Source organism: Halichoerus grypus, chromosome 4, assembly GCF_964656455.1.
Source record: "Halichoerus grypus chromosome 4, mHalGry1.hap1.1, whole genome shotgun sequence".
Classification (NCBI taxonomy): Eukaryota; Metazoa; Chordata; class Mammalia; order Carnivora; family Phocidae; genus Halichoerus; species Halichoerus grypus.
The window spans coordinates 182,613,443-182,634,032 of NC_135715.1; the positions used below are offsets into that span (position 1 = coordinate 182,613,443).

At 39.3% G+C, this 20,590-nt stretch overlaps 1 protein-coding gene and 1 long non-coding RNA gene across 3 annotated transcripts in view; one reads left to right on the top strand and one right to left on the bottom strand.

Annotated features, from left to right (window-relative positions):
• The window catches only part of COL4A3 (collagen type IV alpha 3 chain), a 123,377-nt gene extending 105,168 nt beyond the window's left edge, over positions 1 to 18,209 (top strand). The window contains exons 42-52 of the mRNA XM_036073797.2: positions 1,873 to 2,058; positions 2,701 to 2,831; positions 5,432 to 5,504; positions 7,774 to 7,845; positions 7,933 to 8,058; positions 8,877 to 8,975; positions 11,816 to 12,028; positions 12,634 to 12,811; positions 13,162 to 13,276; positions 14,484 to 14,656; positions 15,450 to 18,209. Coding sequence (XP_035929690.2) covers positions 1,873 to 2,058; positions 2,701 to 2,831; positions 5,432 to 5,504; positions 7,774 to 7,845; positions 7,933 to 8,058; positions 8,877 to 8,975; positions 11,816 to 12,028; positions 12,634 to 12,811; positions 13,162 to 13,276; positions 14,484 to 14,656; positions 15,450 to 15,534 — 1,451 coding nt within the window. The 3' untranslated portion in view covers positions 15,535 to 18,209. The remainder of the gene's footprint in view (positions 1 to 1,872; positions 2,059 to 2,700; positions 2,832 to 5,431; positions 5,505 to 7,773; positions 7,846 to 7,932; positions 8,059 to 8,876; positions 8,976 to 11,815; positions 12,029 to 12,633; positions 12,812 to 13,161; positions 13,277 to 14,483; positions 14,657 to 15,449) is intronic.
• Positions 1 to 20,590, bottom strand: part of LOC118524033 (uncharacterized) — a 43,406-nt gene that overhangs the window by 20,859 nt on the left and 1,957 nt on the right. The window contains exons 2-3 of one of the 2 annotated variants that reach the window (XR_013447399.1): positions 10,582 to 10,665; positions 1,906 to 2,077 (exon numbers count right to left, since the gene is read on the bottom strand). This is a non-coding gene — a long non-coding RNA (uncharacterized LOC118524033). The remainder of the gene's footprint in view (positions 1 to 1,905; positions 2,078 to 10,581; positions 10,666 to 20,590) is intronic. The other variant, XR_004911398.2, reaches the window with a different exon arrangement.

A 20,590-nucleotide genomic window follows, 5' to 3' on the forward strand; every position in this document is an offset into this window, starting at 1 on the left:
ACTGAGGCTTACAGGAACCAGCAAGGAGTAGCTAGGTGCTATAGAGAAGCTCAGAGGGGCAGGAACTGCCTCTTGACCTACCAGCTCAACTGCGCAAAGTCTACAAGAGCTGTCCTTTCTCATTTGTTTCTTGATAATGACATAGTCTCTTTGGCTGAGCTCAACGTCCTCAAACCTCCCAGGCTCCCCCTTCCCCTAAGAGCATAAAGGCTTCTCCCACGTCATAGATCAGTTTTAGAAATATGGTCAAAAGGAGAGTTTCTGGCCTATTTCCCTAGGCTAGGCTCAGAGTTTAACCATTTGGAATGAGAACACTTTGGCATCTATTTGGAAATAAAATTTGATGTAAAATGATCATACCTTAAGTAAAAAGGCCTTAAAAACATAACAACTAGCCTAATTATATAAGCAAATGATTATGCACCTCAATCCCCGTAGGATAACTAAATATGGAGAAAAGTTCATCGAGACTTGGAAGGTATGAATCATTTTATTTAGTTTTAATTCTCCCAAATGCTAAAAAGAAATCATATTGTAAACAAGGAAGCATCTTCATGGGCATGGACTATATAACCTAAGACTGCATCTTGGTGCCTCCGACCATTGCCAGACCCTGTCAAACAAATACAGCATTTCAGAGCTCGAAGTGAGCTGAAATCATCTACCCCCCGTCTTCAAAAAGCACAAATTACAGGCATAAAAAAGCTAAAGAACATGATAGAAAAAGTCTAGATATTCAATATTTCAATATTCATCCATTTCATCTCATCATTGCTCTTTTTTTAAGATTTTATTTATTTATTTGAGAGAGAGAGACAGAGATAGCAGAGACAGCGAGAGAGCATGAGCAGGGAGGAGAGGGAGAAGCAGGGAGGAGAGGAAGAAGCAGGGAGGAGAGGGAGAAGCAGGCTCCCCGCTGAGCAGGGAGCCTGACTCTGGCTCGATCCCAGAACCCTGGGATCATGACCTGAGCAGAAGGCGGATGCTTAACTGACTGAGCCACCCAGGTGCCCTGATCACTCTGTCTTCCTGCACAATAACTTCCCAAGCCTTTCCCTGTGCTAGCAGCCTCACCGTCACTTTCCCTTCTTCTCCTTCCTGTCTGTCTCCTACAAGTGTGCCATTCACTATTTCTAGAATAACCCAGAGATAGGAAAGAGGAGGGAGTGATTATTTTCAGTTCATACAACATTTCCCATTCATGAACATCAAAGCACAATTTCCTTGAAGGTTCTCCAAGATGAAAAATATTAGTAATTAAGTGGTGACCTTTTGGGTATCCTCTTTGGTAAATCCAAACCTCCAGCCACATTTGTCCCTTCCAGACTAGTGTTTGTGTTCTGGGGGGAGAAGCAACCAGCGGACAGAATAGGGATCCCAACTTTGTTGCTCCTTTGGGTGTAGCTGGGTGATTCTTCAAATGCACACATCAGTATCGGGACGTTTGGCTCTGAATGCTCTCTTGAATTGTCAGTGATTAAATAATGGCATTATAATTAAAGTTCATCAGATAATAATTGTAGCATATAGTTACAGAACACTTTGGAGCTTACACTACACTTTTCCATCTGTGTATCATCTCACTTGACCTTTAAAGACTGAGCTACATCAGGTATTAACCATCATTTTTTAAAATAAGAAAAGTGACACATACAACAGTAAGGTGACTTTGCCAAAATCAAAGAACTGAACTAAGGCAGAAATAAGCCTCGACTCACTTCCTGGTAGACCTATAGTTCTTTTACCAGCCTCTATTAAAAAATATTTTGTGAATCTTTAAGCACAGTGTCTCTGCATTACCAGAGTTACCCCTAAACTGTAACTCCAAGTATAAGGGCATTACGGAAACTTACCAAACCATTTTCTTTGCAGGAGCCAAAGGAGACAGGGGCACCCCGGGCTTACCTGGCCTCCCGGGCAGGAAAGGGGCAGTGGGAGATGCGGGGCCACAGGGACCCACTGGCGTGACAGGACTCCCAGGGCCACCAGGTGTTCCTGGCGCAATCATCCCTGGCCAGAAAGGAAATCGAGGCCCACCAGGCTTCAGAGGAAACCCAGGTAGAGGGCCTACTTTTACCTAAGATAAAGAATGAAAAGAGCGTTTGACAACAGAAGCTTTCAACCTTCCGCTGGTGCGACCTCGTTGCTTCTTTTTCCCTCTGCTCTTCACCTTCTCCCACCCACTCGCTCTCATTCTTGCATAGAAAGCAGCAAACTGCTGGTGGTGGTGGTGGTCTTGTTGTTTTTATTTTAATTCCAGTTAGTTACATACAATGTAATATTAGTTTCAGGTGTACAACATTGATTTAACACTTCCGTATAACACCCGGTGCTCATCAAAGCTGTTGGTGTTGTTGAGGCTTTTGGAAAATTAGTAAATACCAAAGTAACAAGCCTAAAAGAGTGAGAGAGATGTATCCCATCACCAAGATTTATGGAGTTGCTACTATGTGTTGAGGACTGTGCTGGGTGCAGATCCTGCTCTAACAGACCTTCGGGACGGAGAACCAGTTCCTGCCTTGAGCCAGGTGCTTCCCTGGCATTATCTCATTCAGTCTTTACCACAAGCCCATCACACTCAACACAAAGAACATGCGGGGTAACAAAAGGTGCAGAGTTTGCCTGTCATCCAAAAACATCACCCACAGAACCGGCCACGCTCCGGGACAGGCAATACTGACAGGCCCTTTGTAAATTCAGGTGAGACTGGTCCTCCGGGACCTCCAGGGAGCCACGTAAGAGGCATCAAAGGAGACAAGGGACTCCTGGGCGAGCCTGGCCCCAGGGGTCTGCCCGGAACTGTAGGAGCCGAGGGGCCACCGGGTCCGCCGGTAAGTGTGGGAAATTATTTTGACTTCTTATATTCCTCTAAATCAATTGCCAGGAGCAGATGTACCCAGAGGCAAAAAAAAAAAAAAAAAAAAGATTACCATTTATGTTGCTTCTGTGCACCTAAGGAAGAGTCTGGAAGGTTCAAAGAATCTTAAGAGTTGGACAGATTTGGCCTCTAGAAGTTTGATTTGTAGGGGACCCTTTTTTTTTTTTTAAGATTTTATTTATTTGACAGAGAGAGGAAGATTTTATTTATTTATTTGACAAGCAGGGGGAGCAGGAGAGGGAGAAGCAAGCTCCTGCAGAGCAGGGACCCGGATGCGGGGCTTGATCCCAGGACCCTGGGATCATGACCTGAGCCAAGGGCAGACGCCTAACTGACTGACCCACCCAGGCGTCCCAGGGGACTATTTTCTATGTCATTCCTGACTTTTTCTTGTTTAGACACTGAACAATTCCAGTAATGGAATCTTTAAAAAACACCTAAGAGTTTGGGATCACTCTAGAGGACAACATAATTTTTCTCTATTAATAATGCTTTCAAAGTTATCTGAGCTATCCCCTATTTACTTTTTCCTGTTGACATACCTTCCAGTGTTTATAAATAGCTGCCACTTCCTTCCAGTATTTTTCTCCCCTAATAAATACCTGTGTTTTTCAAATTCAGTTTAACCCTTCATCAACCCTGCCTGTATTCTGAATATATCCTAGTTGGTCAATATCTCCCTTAAAAACACAGCCCCTGAGACAAGCACCCCCTGGGAGTAAGAACTCAGGTCCCCCATGGAGTGGTTAAAGGAGAGAAGAGTCTCACCACCTTGAACATCATCATTTTATAATCCAACCTAAAATTCCACTTGGGCTGTTCAGCTCCCATGTCACCACATCGTCACTACACAGTGAGCTTCTGGTCAGCCAGAGCCTGTGTGTGTATATGTGTGTGTGTGTGTGTGTGTGTCTGTCTGCCTTTTCCTCATAAATGGCTTCTAAGTTTTCTCCATTACTTTTAGTTCTTGTCTGTTTATTTGTGACTGGGGTGCAGAAATTTCACATTTATTTTTTATAGTTGTCATTGTGTTCAGTTAGGCTTATGTTCCCAGCCTATGAAATTCTCTGAATTTCTCACCAGACACCCCTGTTTACATCAAATTCTGGGAGACTGATGAGGAAGTCAGAGTTATGTCATAGACGCTCTGTGTTTTCATCAGTGATGCGCAATGAGATACTTTAACATGGTGGCGTGTCAGGAATCATGTTATGTTCTCTTGAGTTCTCTTGGTATTTGGTTTCCAGAATCTACCTTTTTAAGACTTTTTTTTAAATGAAATATTTGCCCAGTCTTCGGTATCTCTTATGTTCTCCATGATTCTTTGAAAGTGGCAAACACTGATCCTATAATCACAGGGAAAGTCCTTCCAAGGACACTGGGCAGTGGAAAGTATTGTTTGGAAATGTGATCTCTCTTAAGTCCACTGGGCTTCAACATTTGCACTTGAAAGGTAATTCTTCCTGAAGGATGTCTAAACTGGCTCTGTGCCCTGAACAACCCTCTCCTTGCATGGAGCTGCTCCCTCCTTACCCAAGGGCTGGGCCTGGCACCAGGCCCTCCTCCCTGGTAACATGTGCCTCGGGAGAATAGGCCAGACCTCGGGAGCCTGAGAGTCCTTGACCAGGTGGTTCTGTTTTCTCTCTCTTCTTTTTTCACCTCAAAACACCTTATTCAAGCATTAGGACTATTCCTTCTTTTGTCTTCTTGCTCCAAAGACAGTTGGCTCAGAGGCCAGTTTTGCTATTCTTGGCATTTTGAATGACCTTCAGTTCATTGTTTCCAAGTAACAGTATCCTGTCTCAACTCATATGGGCAGTGTAATAGTAGATTTAACTTACATTCTGACATGTAGCTCCTCTCTGAAGCTCTGCTCCCTTCCCTCTACTCCTGTGGGCTTGCTTGAGTATTCCATGGCTACAAGGGCATCTAGTGTGGGCCTCATAAAGAGGGAGCATCTCCTCCTGGTCAGATCACTATATCCCTGCCAAAAGTGCATGTCAGAGCTCCCCTGACAATCCCTTCATCCCAATCCCTAGACACTTGACTTGTCTACCACTCTGACCAGGAGTAATTTATAACTCTGCCAGCTTAGAATTAGAACAATGGTGGGTGCCACAATTCAATATTGGCCCTGCTGTGTTTGCAAAAATTACAAAGAAAAATTATAATTTTCATTCTGGCAGTCCAGTGCCTGCTCTTCCTGAAAGATCTCCAAATATTGGGCAGTTCCATTTAGGATATAGAATATTCAATTGTAATAAATACTCATACAACAGACATTAATATCCAGAAGTTGTGTTTCCTCTTGAGGGTAAGGACAGGTTTTGCTTCTGTTTTATTGACAATGCTAAGGAGAGGTCTAGGTGGTGGAAGAGCTATAGGGGGATTGGATGGATGGGAAGGTAAAAATGATGTCTGTCAATTCAGCTCATTCTGACCCAACATATTATATACTATTCACTTAAAAAAAAAAAAAAAAAAAGAACGGCAGTGACTATTGTGATTTTTAAAATTTGTCTCTGGTTCTGCTCCCTTTTATCTGAAATACAGGGAGCACCAGGAAGCCCAGGTCTGCCAGGACTCAGAGGTGATCCTGGATTCCATGGATTTCCAGGTGTAAAAGGTACTGTCTTTGTGCACTACCCTTTGGATGCAAAGACAATGATTTTGATTTATATTTTAGGGCATGAAAATGTTTACTGAACAACTCCAGTCGCCACGGACAGCTGGGGTGCAAAGAGGACCTCAGTTATGAGTGAAGAAGGAAGACCACCAGCACCCAACCCCAGGGGTCTTAATAATTAAATCCATACCTTAAGAATAGAAACTATAAAAAAAATAAACAGATTAAAGTAATTACCTTTGAGAATACTGATGTATGTTGGATTGGGGATGGAGAACTACATCAATATCAATAGTATTGCTTTGAATTTGCTTATTTTAACTTGTGTATGTGTTATAATTTTAAAAAGCTGAAAATCTAAATGAATATTTACTCAACTGTGAATGGGGGAGGGTGAGTAAATTTTTATATGAAGATTTAAATATTTGTTTAGGCACATGTATTAATGTTTTAATTGGAAGAGAACTATAATTTGGGGGGTAAGTTTAAAATTTTCATGCACATAAATTTAAACTTCAGGTTTCAGAAAATAATTCTCAAGTCTTCCATAAGGATGCTATGACTTTAAATAAGGTTTTGAATATTGTATTTGTTGTCTTCACTGATTAAATCCTCTGGCATTGTTTTTGTCAGCAGGGAATCTATTACTATAGACTATGCAGGTGCTAAATAGTGAATGTGGAGCCAAAGGGAACAAAGCCACATTTTCACAAAGGAAAACCTTTTCCAGGTCCAAGAGAGGACAAGGTATAGAGTTCAAAGAGAGCCTTCTCAATGCTTCCAACTGCTGACTCTTCAAGGAGCAAGTTAGTTAAGAATAAATCAAAGCAATTGATTCTGAGGTGTCCCACTAGACATTGTGGGGAAGGGTGAACACTGGCAGGCAGCCTGAGAAACGTGTCCCACCTGTCACTCCCTACCTCTCAGAACAGAAATATCTAAGATTGGAAAAGATTATATAAAGGCTTGGGGTCCTGGATCCAGATGTGCCTCACATTTCTGCCCTCAGCCAAGAGTCTGCTTCTCCCTCTCCCTCTGCCCCTCCCTTTCTCCCTGCCCCTCCCCCTCCCCCTGTCCTTCTCTCCTCTCAAATAAAGAAAATCTTTTAAAAAAATTATATAAAGGCTTCACTAGAGAAAAACATTCCGGTGAAATATTTAGAGGTATTTAGATGGGAGATTCATAAAATCAGTTCTTTTGAAATATGTCCCATGAAACACATACAGTTTTTCTTAGATTTCAGAATAACACCATCTATCAGCTGGCACTACTGACAAGTTTGTACTTTATTTGTAAATTTTTAATCCCCAAAAGGAAAAATGGTTAGGCTTCTTCTGATGTATATAAATATGGACATCTTCCTTAAGTTCTGATACCAAGTGGATAGAGTGTAGTTTCCAGTTAACTTTTGGTACTATAATTATTTTATTGTATTTCTTCTTCTTTTTAAAAAATATTTTATTTATTTGAAAGAGAGAGAGCACAAGCAGGGGGAGGGGCGAAGGGAGAGGGAGAGGGAGAAGCAGACTCCCAACTGAATGGGGAGCCTGACAACGCAGGGCTAGATCCCAGGACCCAGGACCCAGGATCATGACCTGAGCCAAAGTCAGGCACTTAACTGAATGAGTCACCCAGGGACCCCTTGTATTTCTTCTGTGAATATCATATTTAGTATTAAAGTCTTTCTAAGTGATCAGATGTAATAGCTACAATATTTCAAGATTTTTAAAAAGAGAGTATTTCTCCAAATCAGTGATTCTTGGTAAACTTTTATTCCTGTCAAAGACTATTTGGGAGAGAAATCGTACCATTTGGAAAGTTTACATGAAAGCAGATATTCTATATGTGTTCATGAGAGTTCCTAACATAACAGGCTCTTAGTAAATCTAGAGTAATAAGCCAAGAAAACAGATGACTATAACAATCGACATAAGCACTAGAAGAGGTTTTAATGTCACTTCATACTCTAAGTCAAATATTAAATTGGATTGGTTTCTGGACTTAAAAAGTGAACTCTTAGGAATTCTTCTCCTTCTATACTAAACTACAAGATCTTAATGCCAACTTCTAGAGTATATTTTTTAATAGACATTAAACATGACTGATTGAGTCCAAATAAAATGCCAAAAGTTGTAGCCATTATCACAGTGCCCAGCACCTCTAGTCCTAACTTCCAGAGTCTATTTTTCCGGTTGATCATAAACCTGAAGAGCTAGGGAACCCATTGTTCTAAATGAAATCAAATCACCTTTTTTTTTTTTTTTTTAAGGGGAGAAGGGTAATCCAGGATTTCTAGGACCAGCTGGACCTCCAGGGCAAATTGGGCCAAAAGGACCACCCGGTAAATATTATTTCCTTAGTGTTGCTCTTCATGAAGAAAAGGTAACTCATCAGTGAAGTCATCATTCTCTTATGTTCATATCAATAGGTGTACGTGGGGACCCTGGCACCGTTAAGATCATCTCCCTTCCAGGAAGCCCAGGGCCCCCTGGCCGTCCTGGAGGACCAGGAATGCAAGGAGAACCTGGGCCACCGGGGCCACCAGGAATTCTAGGTGTGGCACTGGCAGCATTGACATGGATTACTAGGAAGGGGTCAAACTAAAATACCTGCAAAGTGCTTTGGAAGCAAGCGATACAACTTCACAGAATATGTTACACGTTACAGTGTTTTTTACAATCAGTTTTAGGATTGAACTTATTTTACTCTTGGCCAGCAGATAAAAGATCTTTTGAATCTACTGAAAACTGTTGTGTATAGTATAAGCTTGAGGAAATATACTCTAGGGCACTTACAGGTGTTTTTTTATTAAGCTCAAGTATTATGTCTGTCTTCTCTGACACTCTCAGTCTTAGAGCTCTATTTCGAAATGATTGCCTGAATAAACCTGAGTTCTGTGTATGTACACTTTTCTCACACTTTGTACAGCACTTGGAAGAGCAGTAAATGTAAATGTATGCTTAATCTTATGAAATCTTTTCCAAGTATTGGTTTATGGAAACTGAACTAACCCCCTATTTGGGGTTAGCACACTGTAATAGCCTTCTGAGCAGAATGGTTATGTTTAAGTTTGCCTGAATTACCTGGGATATAAAAGAGATATTACTTTGATCAGTACAAGGGCATAGCAAATTCTGGAACAGTGTCAATCAAAATGGCAGCACAATTTTAAACTGCTGTTATTTCGTATGTTCCTAGTTTGTTTTTGAGGGTATAACAAGCTGGATGACCAACTGTCCCAGTTTGTCCGCAGCTCAGTTTGTAGGACTTTCATTGCTGAAACTGGGGAAGCCCCAGGGAAACTGGGATGGTTGGCTACCCTACATTTTATCCCGTATGAACCATTCAACACAGTGTTGTTTTTTTGCCTAGGACCCTGTGGGCCAAGAGGTAAACCAGGCAAGGATGGAATACCAGGAATTCCTGGGCCAATTGGAGAAAAAGGAAACAAAGGTTGTAAAGGAGAGCAAGGTAAATAGACAGCTGGTTTGTTCTCTTCACTGAATGAATGCTGTTTCAATATACAGAGAAGTCTTGTTTGAATACATGACTCTAAGAGTCATCTAGGTCTTTCAGTTTGTGTTGTTCACATTGAAAGCCAGGAACAAAATGTTCATTTGGAAGAAGATGAAAAACGAAGAGTTACTGGAATACACCATTCTTCCTATCTCTTATCTGGGCACATGTACTCCAAATTTTTAGCCTGGGGACAAGTAGACCTAATAAAGCATGAATTCTATTTTTGGAAAGGTCAGTACTGTTTTTAATTATTTATAGGAGTACTTATTTAATAGTATCTACTTATAGGAGTGGCACATAAGTACATAGTTCGAAAAAATATTATCTTGATGTGAATAGAAGAGCAACTTTGTATCTTTATCTAGGAAAGCCATCTTTCAACTATGCTATGCCATTTGTGAATATTGAATGACTGAACAGCTCATGTGTTACTCTGAAAAAGGTCCTCTTAAATATTTTAGGGTGGAGGTAAGGGTGCTGAACTTCGGGGGCAAATATGTGGGGCCTTTTGGGAACAGGATGCCGAAAATGACAAATATGTCTAGAAGGCTATGGTCGAAGGCCATTTTTGCTGGCTATACACAGGGTCTCCAGAACCAGAGGAAGCACACAGCTCTTCTTAAAATTGAAGGTGTTTATGCTGGAGATGAAACTAAATTCTATTTAGGCAAGAGATGTGCTTGCTTATGTGTACAAAGCAAAGAACAACACAGTGACCTGGTGGCAAACTGAACAAAGCCAGAGTAACCTGGGGAAAAGTAACTCATGCTCCTGCTTCTGCCAAATTCGAAAGCAACCTTCCTGCTAAAGCCACTGACCACAGAATCCGTGTGATGCTGTACCCCCCAAGGATTTAACTTACTGAAAAATAAATAAAGGTGTAGATTTGCTCTCCTGTAAAAAAAAAAATTTAGTCTGAACATAAGCTATATATGTCAATTTGATATATCTGGATCAAAATCTACCTTCTGCAAAAGTTTCAAAAGCACTTTCTAGAAAATACCCACATATCCAAAACTTATTTTTTAGAAATGCTGATTTTGTAAATAAAAAAAATTCTAAATGCAATTTTCCAATTTATTGACATATGACCAGATCCACTGTAATAAAACTGTAAAGACTAAAGACTTAAATCTTTAAAAATTCAAATATAATGCTAATAATATTAATTATGATATTAATTGCATAATCACTCATGATTTAGTATTGTCATGAGTGCACTTTAGAGCACGCTTAATCATTCAACTTTCCTTAAAATGTGTTTTCCAAAGTGGGAAAATGTAAAACTTTTATTAGTAATTCTACTAATTAATTCTACTAATTAAAAACTTTATTGACCAAGTTTCAGAATGGGGCCCTCGCAAGAGTGAGGGTCCTACAATACAAATTGTGTTGAGAACCATTAGCAAGTAGATAGAATTAGTCCTGATGCCATAAACGCCTCACAAGAATGATTAAAGGATCTAAGAGTTAAATAGCACAGGTATAAATTGAGAGTCCTGGCCTCTCTCAGAAATGCAGAAGATCCTTGATCACGCATACCTGCATGGCAGCTCACCTCCAGTTCCCGTCCTGCTCCTCTAATCACAATTCCCGTGCAGAGATCTGGAGGCATCTTTTGCTTGTGGCCAGTTACAGCCCCCTGGGAATGAGGGTAGATGTGGGGAAAAGTGAAGAAGGTGTATCTTCTCTATCTGATATTAAAAACATACAATTTTGGATGATTCAAGTAAGACATGAGACTTTGATGAATTTAGGTATGACCTAATTTTTAATTTCAAAGAATAAGCCAAGACCCCGGAAAAGACAGGAATGATGGGTAGACTGAAAAATACAGAATCTTGGGGCTGTAACAAATCCTGGGGAAAGGCATTGACTTCTGAGGCAAGACTACACGGGGGTACCGCCTGACTCCAGGGCCTGGCTGTTTGTGGGAAACAATAATACCTCCCTTGACTCGTGGGCCCCAAATCCAACAGTCTCTACCCTCTTGCATTTCTTTAGGAACCAAGGTGGGTTGGGTGGAGCTTGGGGTGCACTGGCAGTGGAAATGGGTTAGGGTCCAAAGGGGGATGGAAGCCAGTGCCGATATCATAAATAATAGCTATCTGATGAATAAAAGGAGAGGAAAGAACAGGAGGATGGAGAGAAAGGAGAGCTCTCTGGTCCTTATTTAGAAAGTGACAAACATGTATTTGCCTACTCTAGTGCAGAGGAAAAAAGTATAAAAACCACTTACTTTGCCCTAAACTCATATAGATAAAAGAAAGTAACTTATAACAGTAAAAAAAAAAAAGTATTTTCTGTTCCTATTTGCCTTACTGAGTAAAAACTTTCTCGAAGTTTACACCTTTAAAAAGAACTTCCGGTGTTTTCCATGAGTGTTTACTGACTTTATCAAAAGCACATGTAATTTTTTATTATCCACTTGAATAGACAAATAGATATTTGACTTAGTCACCCACGTCGTAGGATGCATTCACTCATACATAAAAAATGTACGTAAGACCTACTAGATGCAGGCCACTGTGCTAGGTACCACAGAATGAAAAGAGAAAGAAGACCTGATCTCAAAAATTCATCATACAATATACACAGATATTTATAAGAAGAAGCATTGTGCGATAAACTAGTCAACATTTAATATTGTTTGGCCATTTTGTAAGCCACTCTCCTTTAGGACCCCTTAAAGTGGGGCTCAACAGATATACATAAACATTGAAATTAGTACTTTGGGAAAATGAGTTTGAGGTTTTGTTTGTATCACAACACGTATAATGTGTTTTTTAAAGGACCACCTGGATCAGATGGACTGCCAGGCTTGAAGGGGAAACCTGGACACATTGGACCACGTGTAACTGCGACAATGATGAGAGGCTTTATCTTCACCAGGCATAGTCAGACCACAGCGATTCCCTCCTGTCCAGAAGGGACAGAGCCGCTCTATAGTGGGTTTTCTCTTCTTTTTGTACAAGGAAATGAACAAGCCCATGGACAAGACCTGGGTAATGTCCCAGCCCTACTTTTCAGTCATTTTGTTCCACATACTGATTGTCAACTTTTATAGCATGGGGGTACTTCTCTCTGAAGTGTGAACAAGCCTGAGTACCTTACAGCACTTTTTAAAGAGAGTAAATAAAACAACATTGGCCTAATGTCTAATTTTCATTCTGGAATGTACAGCTCTGGAAGGAGCCTAGCTAATGAATGTCAGTCTAGCTCATCCTCTTAAATCATCTGTTTGCTTTTTAATCTTAAAAGCAGCATCTTTTCTGAAGCTTAGTTATTAGCTATTATATATATATGAAGAACTGGGAATACTTTGAAACAAAGACATTTTCCCAACTGACCTCGACTAGTCTGCAAGTGCTAGACTGATTAGAAAAGGTCACCCGGAGTATTAAGGGGGTGGGAGGAGAAGGAGAATTTGTTTGCTTTTATTGGATCTTTGATTTCTATCATCATAAAAACTTTTTAATAACACATTCTGCAAATAACTTTTGGTTGTCTTATTCTTGCCATAGGTTGTTTTAATTAGCCTCTACCTAGTAATGATGCTCAAAATAATTTTAACTTACTGAAAGTGATACTCAGTCTGATGTTTCATTAGGAACTCTTGGCAGCTGTTTGCAGCGGTTTACCACAATGCCATTCTTGTTCTGTAACATCAATGATGTATGTAATTTTGCATCTCGAAATGATTATTCATACTGGCTGTCAACTCCAGCTCTGATGCCGATGGACATGGCTCCAATTACTGGCAGGGCCCTGGAGCCTTATATTAGCAGGTAAGGATCTAATCCCTTAGTTTTGTGATGGGACCAGGTGAATCATTTCATTTGTAACGGAACGTAAGGCAACACATCACGGTGCAGAAAGTGGTGATGCTGCCATATTCTTTTTTTTTTTTTTTAAGATTTTATTTATTTATTTTAGAGAGAGAGAGAGAGAGAGAGAGTGTGTGAGTGGGGGGAGGGGCAGAGGGAGAGAGAAAAATTGCATGCTGAGCTCGGACCCTGATGTGGGGCTCGATCTCCCAACCCTGAGACCATGAACTGAGCCAAAACCAAGAGTCAGACACTTAACCAACTGAGCCACCCAGATGCCCAGCTGCCATATTCTGTATTTCACATTACAGATGCACTGTCTGTGAAGGTCCTACGAATGCCATAGCCATTCACAGCCAAACCACTGACATTCCCTCATGTCCCAATGGCTGGATTTCTCTCTGGAAAGGATTTTCGTTTATCATGGTAAGGAGGAAAGGAACAGTGAATTCACAGTAAAGATTACCCTTAGAACCTTACATTGGACTGGGTGAAATGTGGCCCCCAAGAATGATGCTGCCTGACATTCATGTGCACAATATTCCATGGACATTTGCTTTAAAATCTGGAAATATACTTTTTTTAAGTAAGTTGGTTTTTTGTAAATAATGGAGCGTTTTAAAAAAATGACTCTACCCACAAATTCTAAATAAGACATTTAGGTGATGAGTAATGCCATATTAGTAATAGAATGCCTTTTTTTTTTTTTTTTTTTTTAATGCGGCAGCTGCTTTATATAGATGTTCCATAACTCTTATGGAAGCCCTGGAGGTAGTTCCTGTCTTCTACAGTTTCATAAATAAAAATGAAGACCCCAGGGTCTCACAACTAGGAAGTGGTAAAGCTAGGGTTTGAACCTGAGTCTGTCTGCTCCAAACTCTTTTTGCCTTACACTATGCCCCTTTGACATTCATATGAAGATGGGGGCTAAGAGAAAAAGCCTTTTAAAGAAAGATGCCCCAGATGTTAAGTGCTAAATGAAGAAATCTATGGACTGACCATCAGTGATTCTGATAGCCACACATATGTGGTTGGTGGTTATTCATATTTTGTATAGCATCAGTTATGACACATTATTCCCCCTTCTTTACTCACAGACATCCATTCATGCAACCATTAATTCAACAAGTATTTATTGAACACCTACCATGTGCCATGACTGTTCTAAGCACTAAGAAGAACACCAACAATGAACCAAAGTTCCTGCTGGTCATGGAACTTATATCTTAGTGGTGAAGGTAGACAACAAGCAAGGAGACAAAATAACCATAATGGTAATGAATTCAGATGGTGATTGGTACTCTGAAGGAAATAGGAGATTGTGAAAGGGACAAGGTCAAGGAAAGCCTCCTGGAGGTTATATTTAAGCAGACCCCTGAACTATGAGAACGAGCTAGCTGACTGAGGAAAAGGAGCATTTCAGGCAGAAGAAATAGCTTTTCCTTTCTTTTTGATGACTAATCCTCAACTTGGAAAGTACCTGGAGTATTAGCAGATCTGGGTAAAGAAGCATAAGAAGTTTATTTCATACTATTTTTTTTCTTACTATTACAAAAAAAAAAAAAAAAAGTAGAGCACTGAAAATTTGAACACCATGCACAGAATTCTTATCCAGATATTTTTATCGTGATAGTTCACAAGTGCGGGTTCTGAGGGCGCTGGGCAAGCACTGGCCTCCCCTGGCTCCTGCCTGGAAGAATTCCGAGCCAGTCCATTTATAGAATGTCATGGAAGAGGAGCGTGCAACTACTATTCAAATTCCTACAGTTTCTGGTTGGCTTCATTAAACCCCCAAAGAATGTTCAGGTAACTATTCAAAGTCAAGTTTAATCTGATGACTCAGTTGCAGAACTATTCAGAGGTTGCCATGTTAGATTTTCATTACCTGTGTGTTGATGAACTCACATTTAAAAGAGCTCCCCGTGCCAACAAAATCCTGTTTACAAGTGTTCTACAGTCAACAAGTAGCCATGGGTTTGTACTATTGCACCAATAAAGAGCCAAAAATGTGATTTTTGTCACCCACCAAATATATTTAACATCTGTATATGAACTTATAGCAAGTTACTGAATAAAACCACGAAATGATCTGCTGCTCTTAATTTACTGTACTGCAAGACTTGTGAGTAATACAGACTATTTAAAGGGTAAGGGTGGTTTTTATTACAAAATAGAGAATCTGTAAGTTTGCATCACAGCCTATGTTTTCCTCACTGCTGCTGAAATACAACTAAATTATAAAATGTTGACATATATACCTTTCAGAAATATGCCTCCTATAATAAAGTTTAGATGAGCTACAATATTTTTTAAGATTTTATTAATTTATTTCAGAGAGAGAGAAAGAACACAAGCAGGGGGAGGGGCAGAGGGAGAAGCAGACTCCCCACTAAGCAGGGAGCCCGATGTGGGTGGGGCTCAATCCCAGGACCCTGTGATCATGACCAGAGCCAAAGGCAGACGCTTAACCGACTGAGCCACTCAGGCACCCGTAGATGAGCTACAATATTTATTAATAAATCTCAAACCCAGCAAGTATTCCCTCTTTATCTATACATTGATGAGATTTTTTTGTTTGCGTTTTTTGCTTTTATTTCAGAAAACCTATTCCATCAACTGTGAAAGCTGGGGAGTTAGAAAAGATAATAAGTCGCTGTCGGGTGTGCATGAAGAGAAGACAATGAAGAAATCGAAAGAAAAACAGAACTGTTATTTTTCATCCTAAATAACCAAGTAATGATGCAGAATATACATTTATTTAGGTATTTTTCTCTAACCAAACAATATGGTTCTGTGATGACTTAGTACAAAGTTTCTATTTGTTTCCCCACACAACAAAGCATTTCTTTTAAGTCAGTTCTGCCATCCTGGTATCTAAATCTGTGCTCTTGCGAAGTTTCCTAGGGCAAGGCAGCAGACTTTTCAAAAAATACCACTGAAATCCTATGCCACTTGTATCCATTGCATGATCTCAATGGCAATTGTATAAAGTCTCACGCTACAAGTTAAGAGCTATTTGGTCACTGGATTCCCAAGATTTGCCCCTTCTATTCCAGTCTTTGAAACTCAGGGAGGCTAAATTGGTTTTAGATTGTTGCCACCACCCCCTTTAGCCCCTGAGACTGGATGGAGACGGGGTCAGGTGGAGTAATGGCGCCTCGTTAACTGGACTGGACTTTCAGACCTGTTCAGTAAACTAAAGCCTGAGGAAACCAGAACTGAACTAAGGTTCATGGTTATTCTAGGGCTCTTTCAATTGTACCCAAGACTAAGGCCAAAAGAGGGTTTCTCTGAATGGTTTTGTTCATATTTTTAAAAAGATTTTTTGTTTGTCCATTGAATTCATTTCACCGCAGCAATGTAACCTGCTTGCATTCAAATTTTTACCCTTAGTGAATTAATTTTAATAGGATGATGTTACACACATACTCTGAAATGTATCTTTTTTTTTTTTTTTTACCAGTTCACCCACCCAAATAACAAGGATACTACTTATTAGATATGTACTTTATCCCCATCCCTATAAATGTTGAGAAAACTTAAGACATTTGCTGGCTAATCAGGCTCAAAATATTTTTCCTTTGTTGTGATCCATTCATATTCCGTGTAACATGGGTATTTCCAGATTTATTCCCTGACTACTTCTCTAATTCTTCTTTTGTAAAAAATTATGTGTTTTATATTACATAGTCTCACCAACCATGTTGAAAGAGTCCTGTAAAAATCTTAATGCACAAATTGTATAGCTTTACAGATATAAGACTTAAGACTTGCTTTTCAGTGTGTTGATACATTCCCAAGGTTACTTAATTCAACTGAACAAGCATTTCATTTAGCACCAAGCCATGCCCCAGGCACTGTGCTAAATTACAGATAGGAAGAGGGAGAAAAAGAGACTAATGTTTCTGATCTGATATCCCAGAAAAGTAACTAACTTACTGTTGCTGTTATGACTCCCACGTTTCTGAGCTGGCTTTTTCGCCCCTTTTCTTCGTCACTGTTCTTATATTCCATCATCATCATTCAGTAGGCCTCAATAAAGGTTTACAAAAAGATCTCTGCCCAGGGAAAGCCCAGGACATCTAGCTTCTCTTAGGCATCACGGAAGCCAAAGTAGGAACAACGTTAAGAAAACAAAGATCTGCAAGAAACTAAGAACCACTTGAACTTGATGGTAGCGCTATTTGATGGATCTCAGAGGCCAGGTATCCTGAGGCAAAGCTCTGAAGATGCTTCCTGATCCACCCAGGTGGCGTTGGTGGTGCTGATATTTAAATTCAGGTTATTGCTTCAGTCTCAGTTGCTCTGTAAATGAAGGTGAAGGTGGGACCCCAGAGGACAGCACAGACTGTGACCTTGGTTCCCACCCTTCACTGCTCAGGTGACTGCTCTCAAGCCATTTTTACATTTAAACATTATAAAGGGCATTTTACTTAGCTTATTTACTTAGACTCACCTGATACTAAGACTTTTTTGCTCGAAAAATATCCTCCTGTCCCAGTTGTACCATAATGGCGTATAGGGGCTAACTGATGGCCACAAACCCTCTATAGGACAATAGTTCTCAAAGTGTGGTCCCTGGGCCAGCTGCATCAGCAGCCTCTGGGAACTTGCTACAAATGCAAATTTTAGGGCTGACCTCAGACCTACAGATTCAGAAACTCTAGGGGTAAAGCCCAGAAATCTGCATTTTCACAAGCCCTCCACGTCATTTCCGACACACTCAAAATTAAGAACAAAGTGCTGTAGGTAAACAGCCGAGAAACGATTCTACAGGCAGTTACGAGGTACAGCTGGCCATAACTACTCCATCTGTGCCTCGCTTTAAAGTCCAAAATCACAAACGACCCTAAGATCGTCTAATTTTACTAATACGTAAAACCCCTAGATTGGTGCTAATGCCTAATTACTGGCCTCTGCTTATCCAAGCCTCCATGTTCTCTTGCCCTCTTAGCAGTGTTTAACTTCTGAGAAAGCCAGGTGATGCTAAAGCCTTACATTCCAGTGAAGCCATATTAACAGTTGCTCAGTAATACCTTTGAGACTGAACCTTAAAACACGGCTCTCATGCATTACTTTCCAGATGCCTATGAGTAGCTTACAATGTTATGAAGACTTAACTTTGTAGATAAAATGTAAATAACTTGTTTCTTTTCTAAATGGGGCTTCAACTTTTGAATTTCACAGTGTACTAAAATAATGGATTTCTCAGCAGTCTCTCTTTTTGCAAGGTAAACATTATTAACTTATTTATAAAAGTATTACAATAATGCTGAATTTGAATTTTATTGCTAATTTAACTTACAAAGATCTTTCTATGCAGCAAATGTAACTTACTGCAACTAAACTTAATTTAATGTTTACTCTATAACCAAATGAAATATATTTAAAATATATTGAATATTTTATATTATTATCCTGACAACATTACAATATTGTAATGGACTAATATTTCTGTAATTATAGCTAAAATTATTTTATTGTATTGTCTAAAAATAAAATTGAAAAAATTCTTTCTGGTCTTATTTTTTTCAAAGTGGAAATAATTTTTTTGAATTGTAAAAATAAATGTTCACTGTAAAAACAACAGACAATACAAAAGTTATGAAGAATATAAAAATTGCCATGATCTAACCAGTCACCCTCACCCAAAATAATTAAGGTATATGCCCTTCCAGAGTTTTTCCCTATAAATATGTTTTTGAACAAAAATAGAATAAAAACATGCTGGTTGTAACCAGTTTTTTTTTAACTTAATACTCTATGGATATTTTTTCACATCAATAGACAAGAACTAATCATTATTTACACCATAGTCCACTGCATGGATTTACAACATAAGTCAATGAATCCCCCAATTGATGGACACTTAATTTAGTTTTATTATGGAAATACTGTACACATTTCATTTAACATTTTCCAGTTACTTCCTCAGGATCAATCTCTAGAAGGAAAATTATAGAATCAAAGGACTCACAGGATCTTAGGTCTTTGGTATACATATAAAAATGTTCTCCAGGGGTGCCTGGGTGGCTTAGTTGTTAAGTGGCTGCCTTCGGCTCAGGTCATGATCCCAGGGTCCTGGGATCAAGCCCCGCATCGGGCTTCCTGCTGGGCAGGAAGCCTGTTTCTCCCTCACCCACTCTCCCTGCTTATGTTCCCTCTCTCGCTGTGTCTCTCTCTGTCAAATAAATAAATAAAATCTTAAAAAAAAAAAAAATGTTCTCCAGGAAGGTTAGAATTTCCAGCTATATCAACAATGTAAACACCCATCTCCATATGCTTTTACCAATTCTGGATATAGCTGTTCTTTTACAATTTTGCCTATCCCACTTTAATTTACATTCTGCTCACTACCAGTGATGCTGCATATTTGTCACTTAATTAGTATTTGCTCTTTTAATTAATTCGTATTTGCTTTTTTATTTTTATTTGTATTTGCTTATTTTGTATTAGTGCCTGTTTTTTGTTTTCCTTTGGAGGGCGTAATCACATCTTTGCTCATTTTCTATTAGGGTGTTTAAGAAATTTTTACAAATCAGTAAGAAAACGTATAGATTACAGAAATTATGGGTCATACATTTTGATAAATGTTTCCCATTTATAATATAAATATTCCTCATTCAAGGAAAAATATTCATAAAATTTTAAATGTAGAAAAATGGTAAAGAGGAATGCTTTTAATATACAAAATAAGAAATTTTGTAAGTAAGGAACTTTCAGGCTGTGTTAAATGCCAATCAAGATTATCAAAGGAAGAAACTGAACAGTGATCTTGGGTAATAGTTCTAAGAAGACAAAGAAGATTGTTGCTCAAATATATTAGAAATATTTTAATAATTGGGCCAAAAAATCTACATTGAAAACATTTTGAGCCCAAAAAATGTGTTAATACCTTTAAATGAACATATTTTTACTGCTGGCAAGTAGAGGGATGAACATTGTATTTGTGATCTCTCTCTCTCTACTTGCAAGTCTGTTTGGAAGGAAAAATTGTGATCAGTCTCTAATGGATTCTTAGCAACCTACTGATGGGGGACTTGCAGAGCCCTAACACTGCCTAGTTCACCTCATCCTATTTCCAGCTCTGCCTACTGGAAACTGAGAAACAACCAAACACAGAGGAAAAAGTAACTGATTTTGAATAACCAGGCTAAATCTAAACATCCAGATAAAATATGACCCTCTCCAGGTGTTTGTAGACTCTATAGTTTTTCTAAAAATGCTGACATTGCTCAAAACCTTTTTAAACTATTGCTTTGGAATTGGGTTTATCAGCCAAACCAGGAAGTAGGTCCCATCACTTTATACCCGAGACCTACAGCATGCTCAAGATATCTGGCTACACAGAAGACATCCAGATGAGTGAGACATAGACCTTGGTCTCAAACATAGAACTTAATCTGGTGGCAGAAAATAAGGCAAATACATAGATTAATTATAACACTGGACAGAATAAGTGCCGTAAGAGATGACAAATAGTGATTCAAAAGTTGGAGGCCTCAGGAAATAATTATGAAAGAAGAAATTTTTAGGTGGTCCTTTAAGGGCAGTTAGGATTTCAAGAAGCAGAAGGAGGCCAGAAGCAGGATGGCATTCCAGGTAGCAGGAATATTATGGATAAGGGTAAGCAGTTAGGAAAGCATGAAGCAATCTCAGAGAATAATTAATGGTCAAGAATATATAGAGTACAAGAACATACATGGAATAGATAGGAATATATGGAATATATGTATTCTC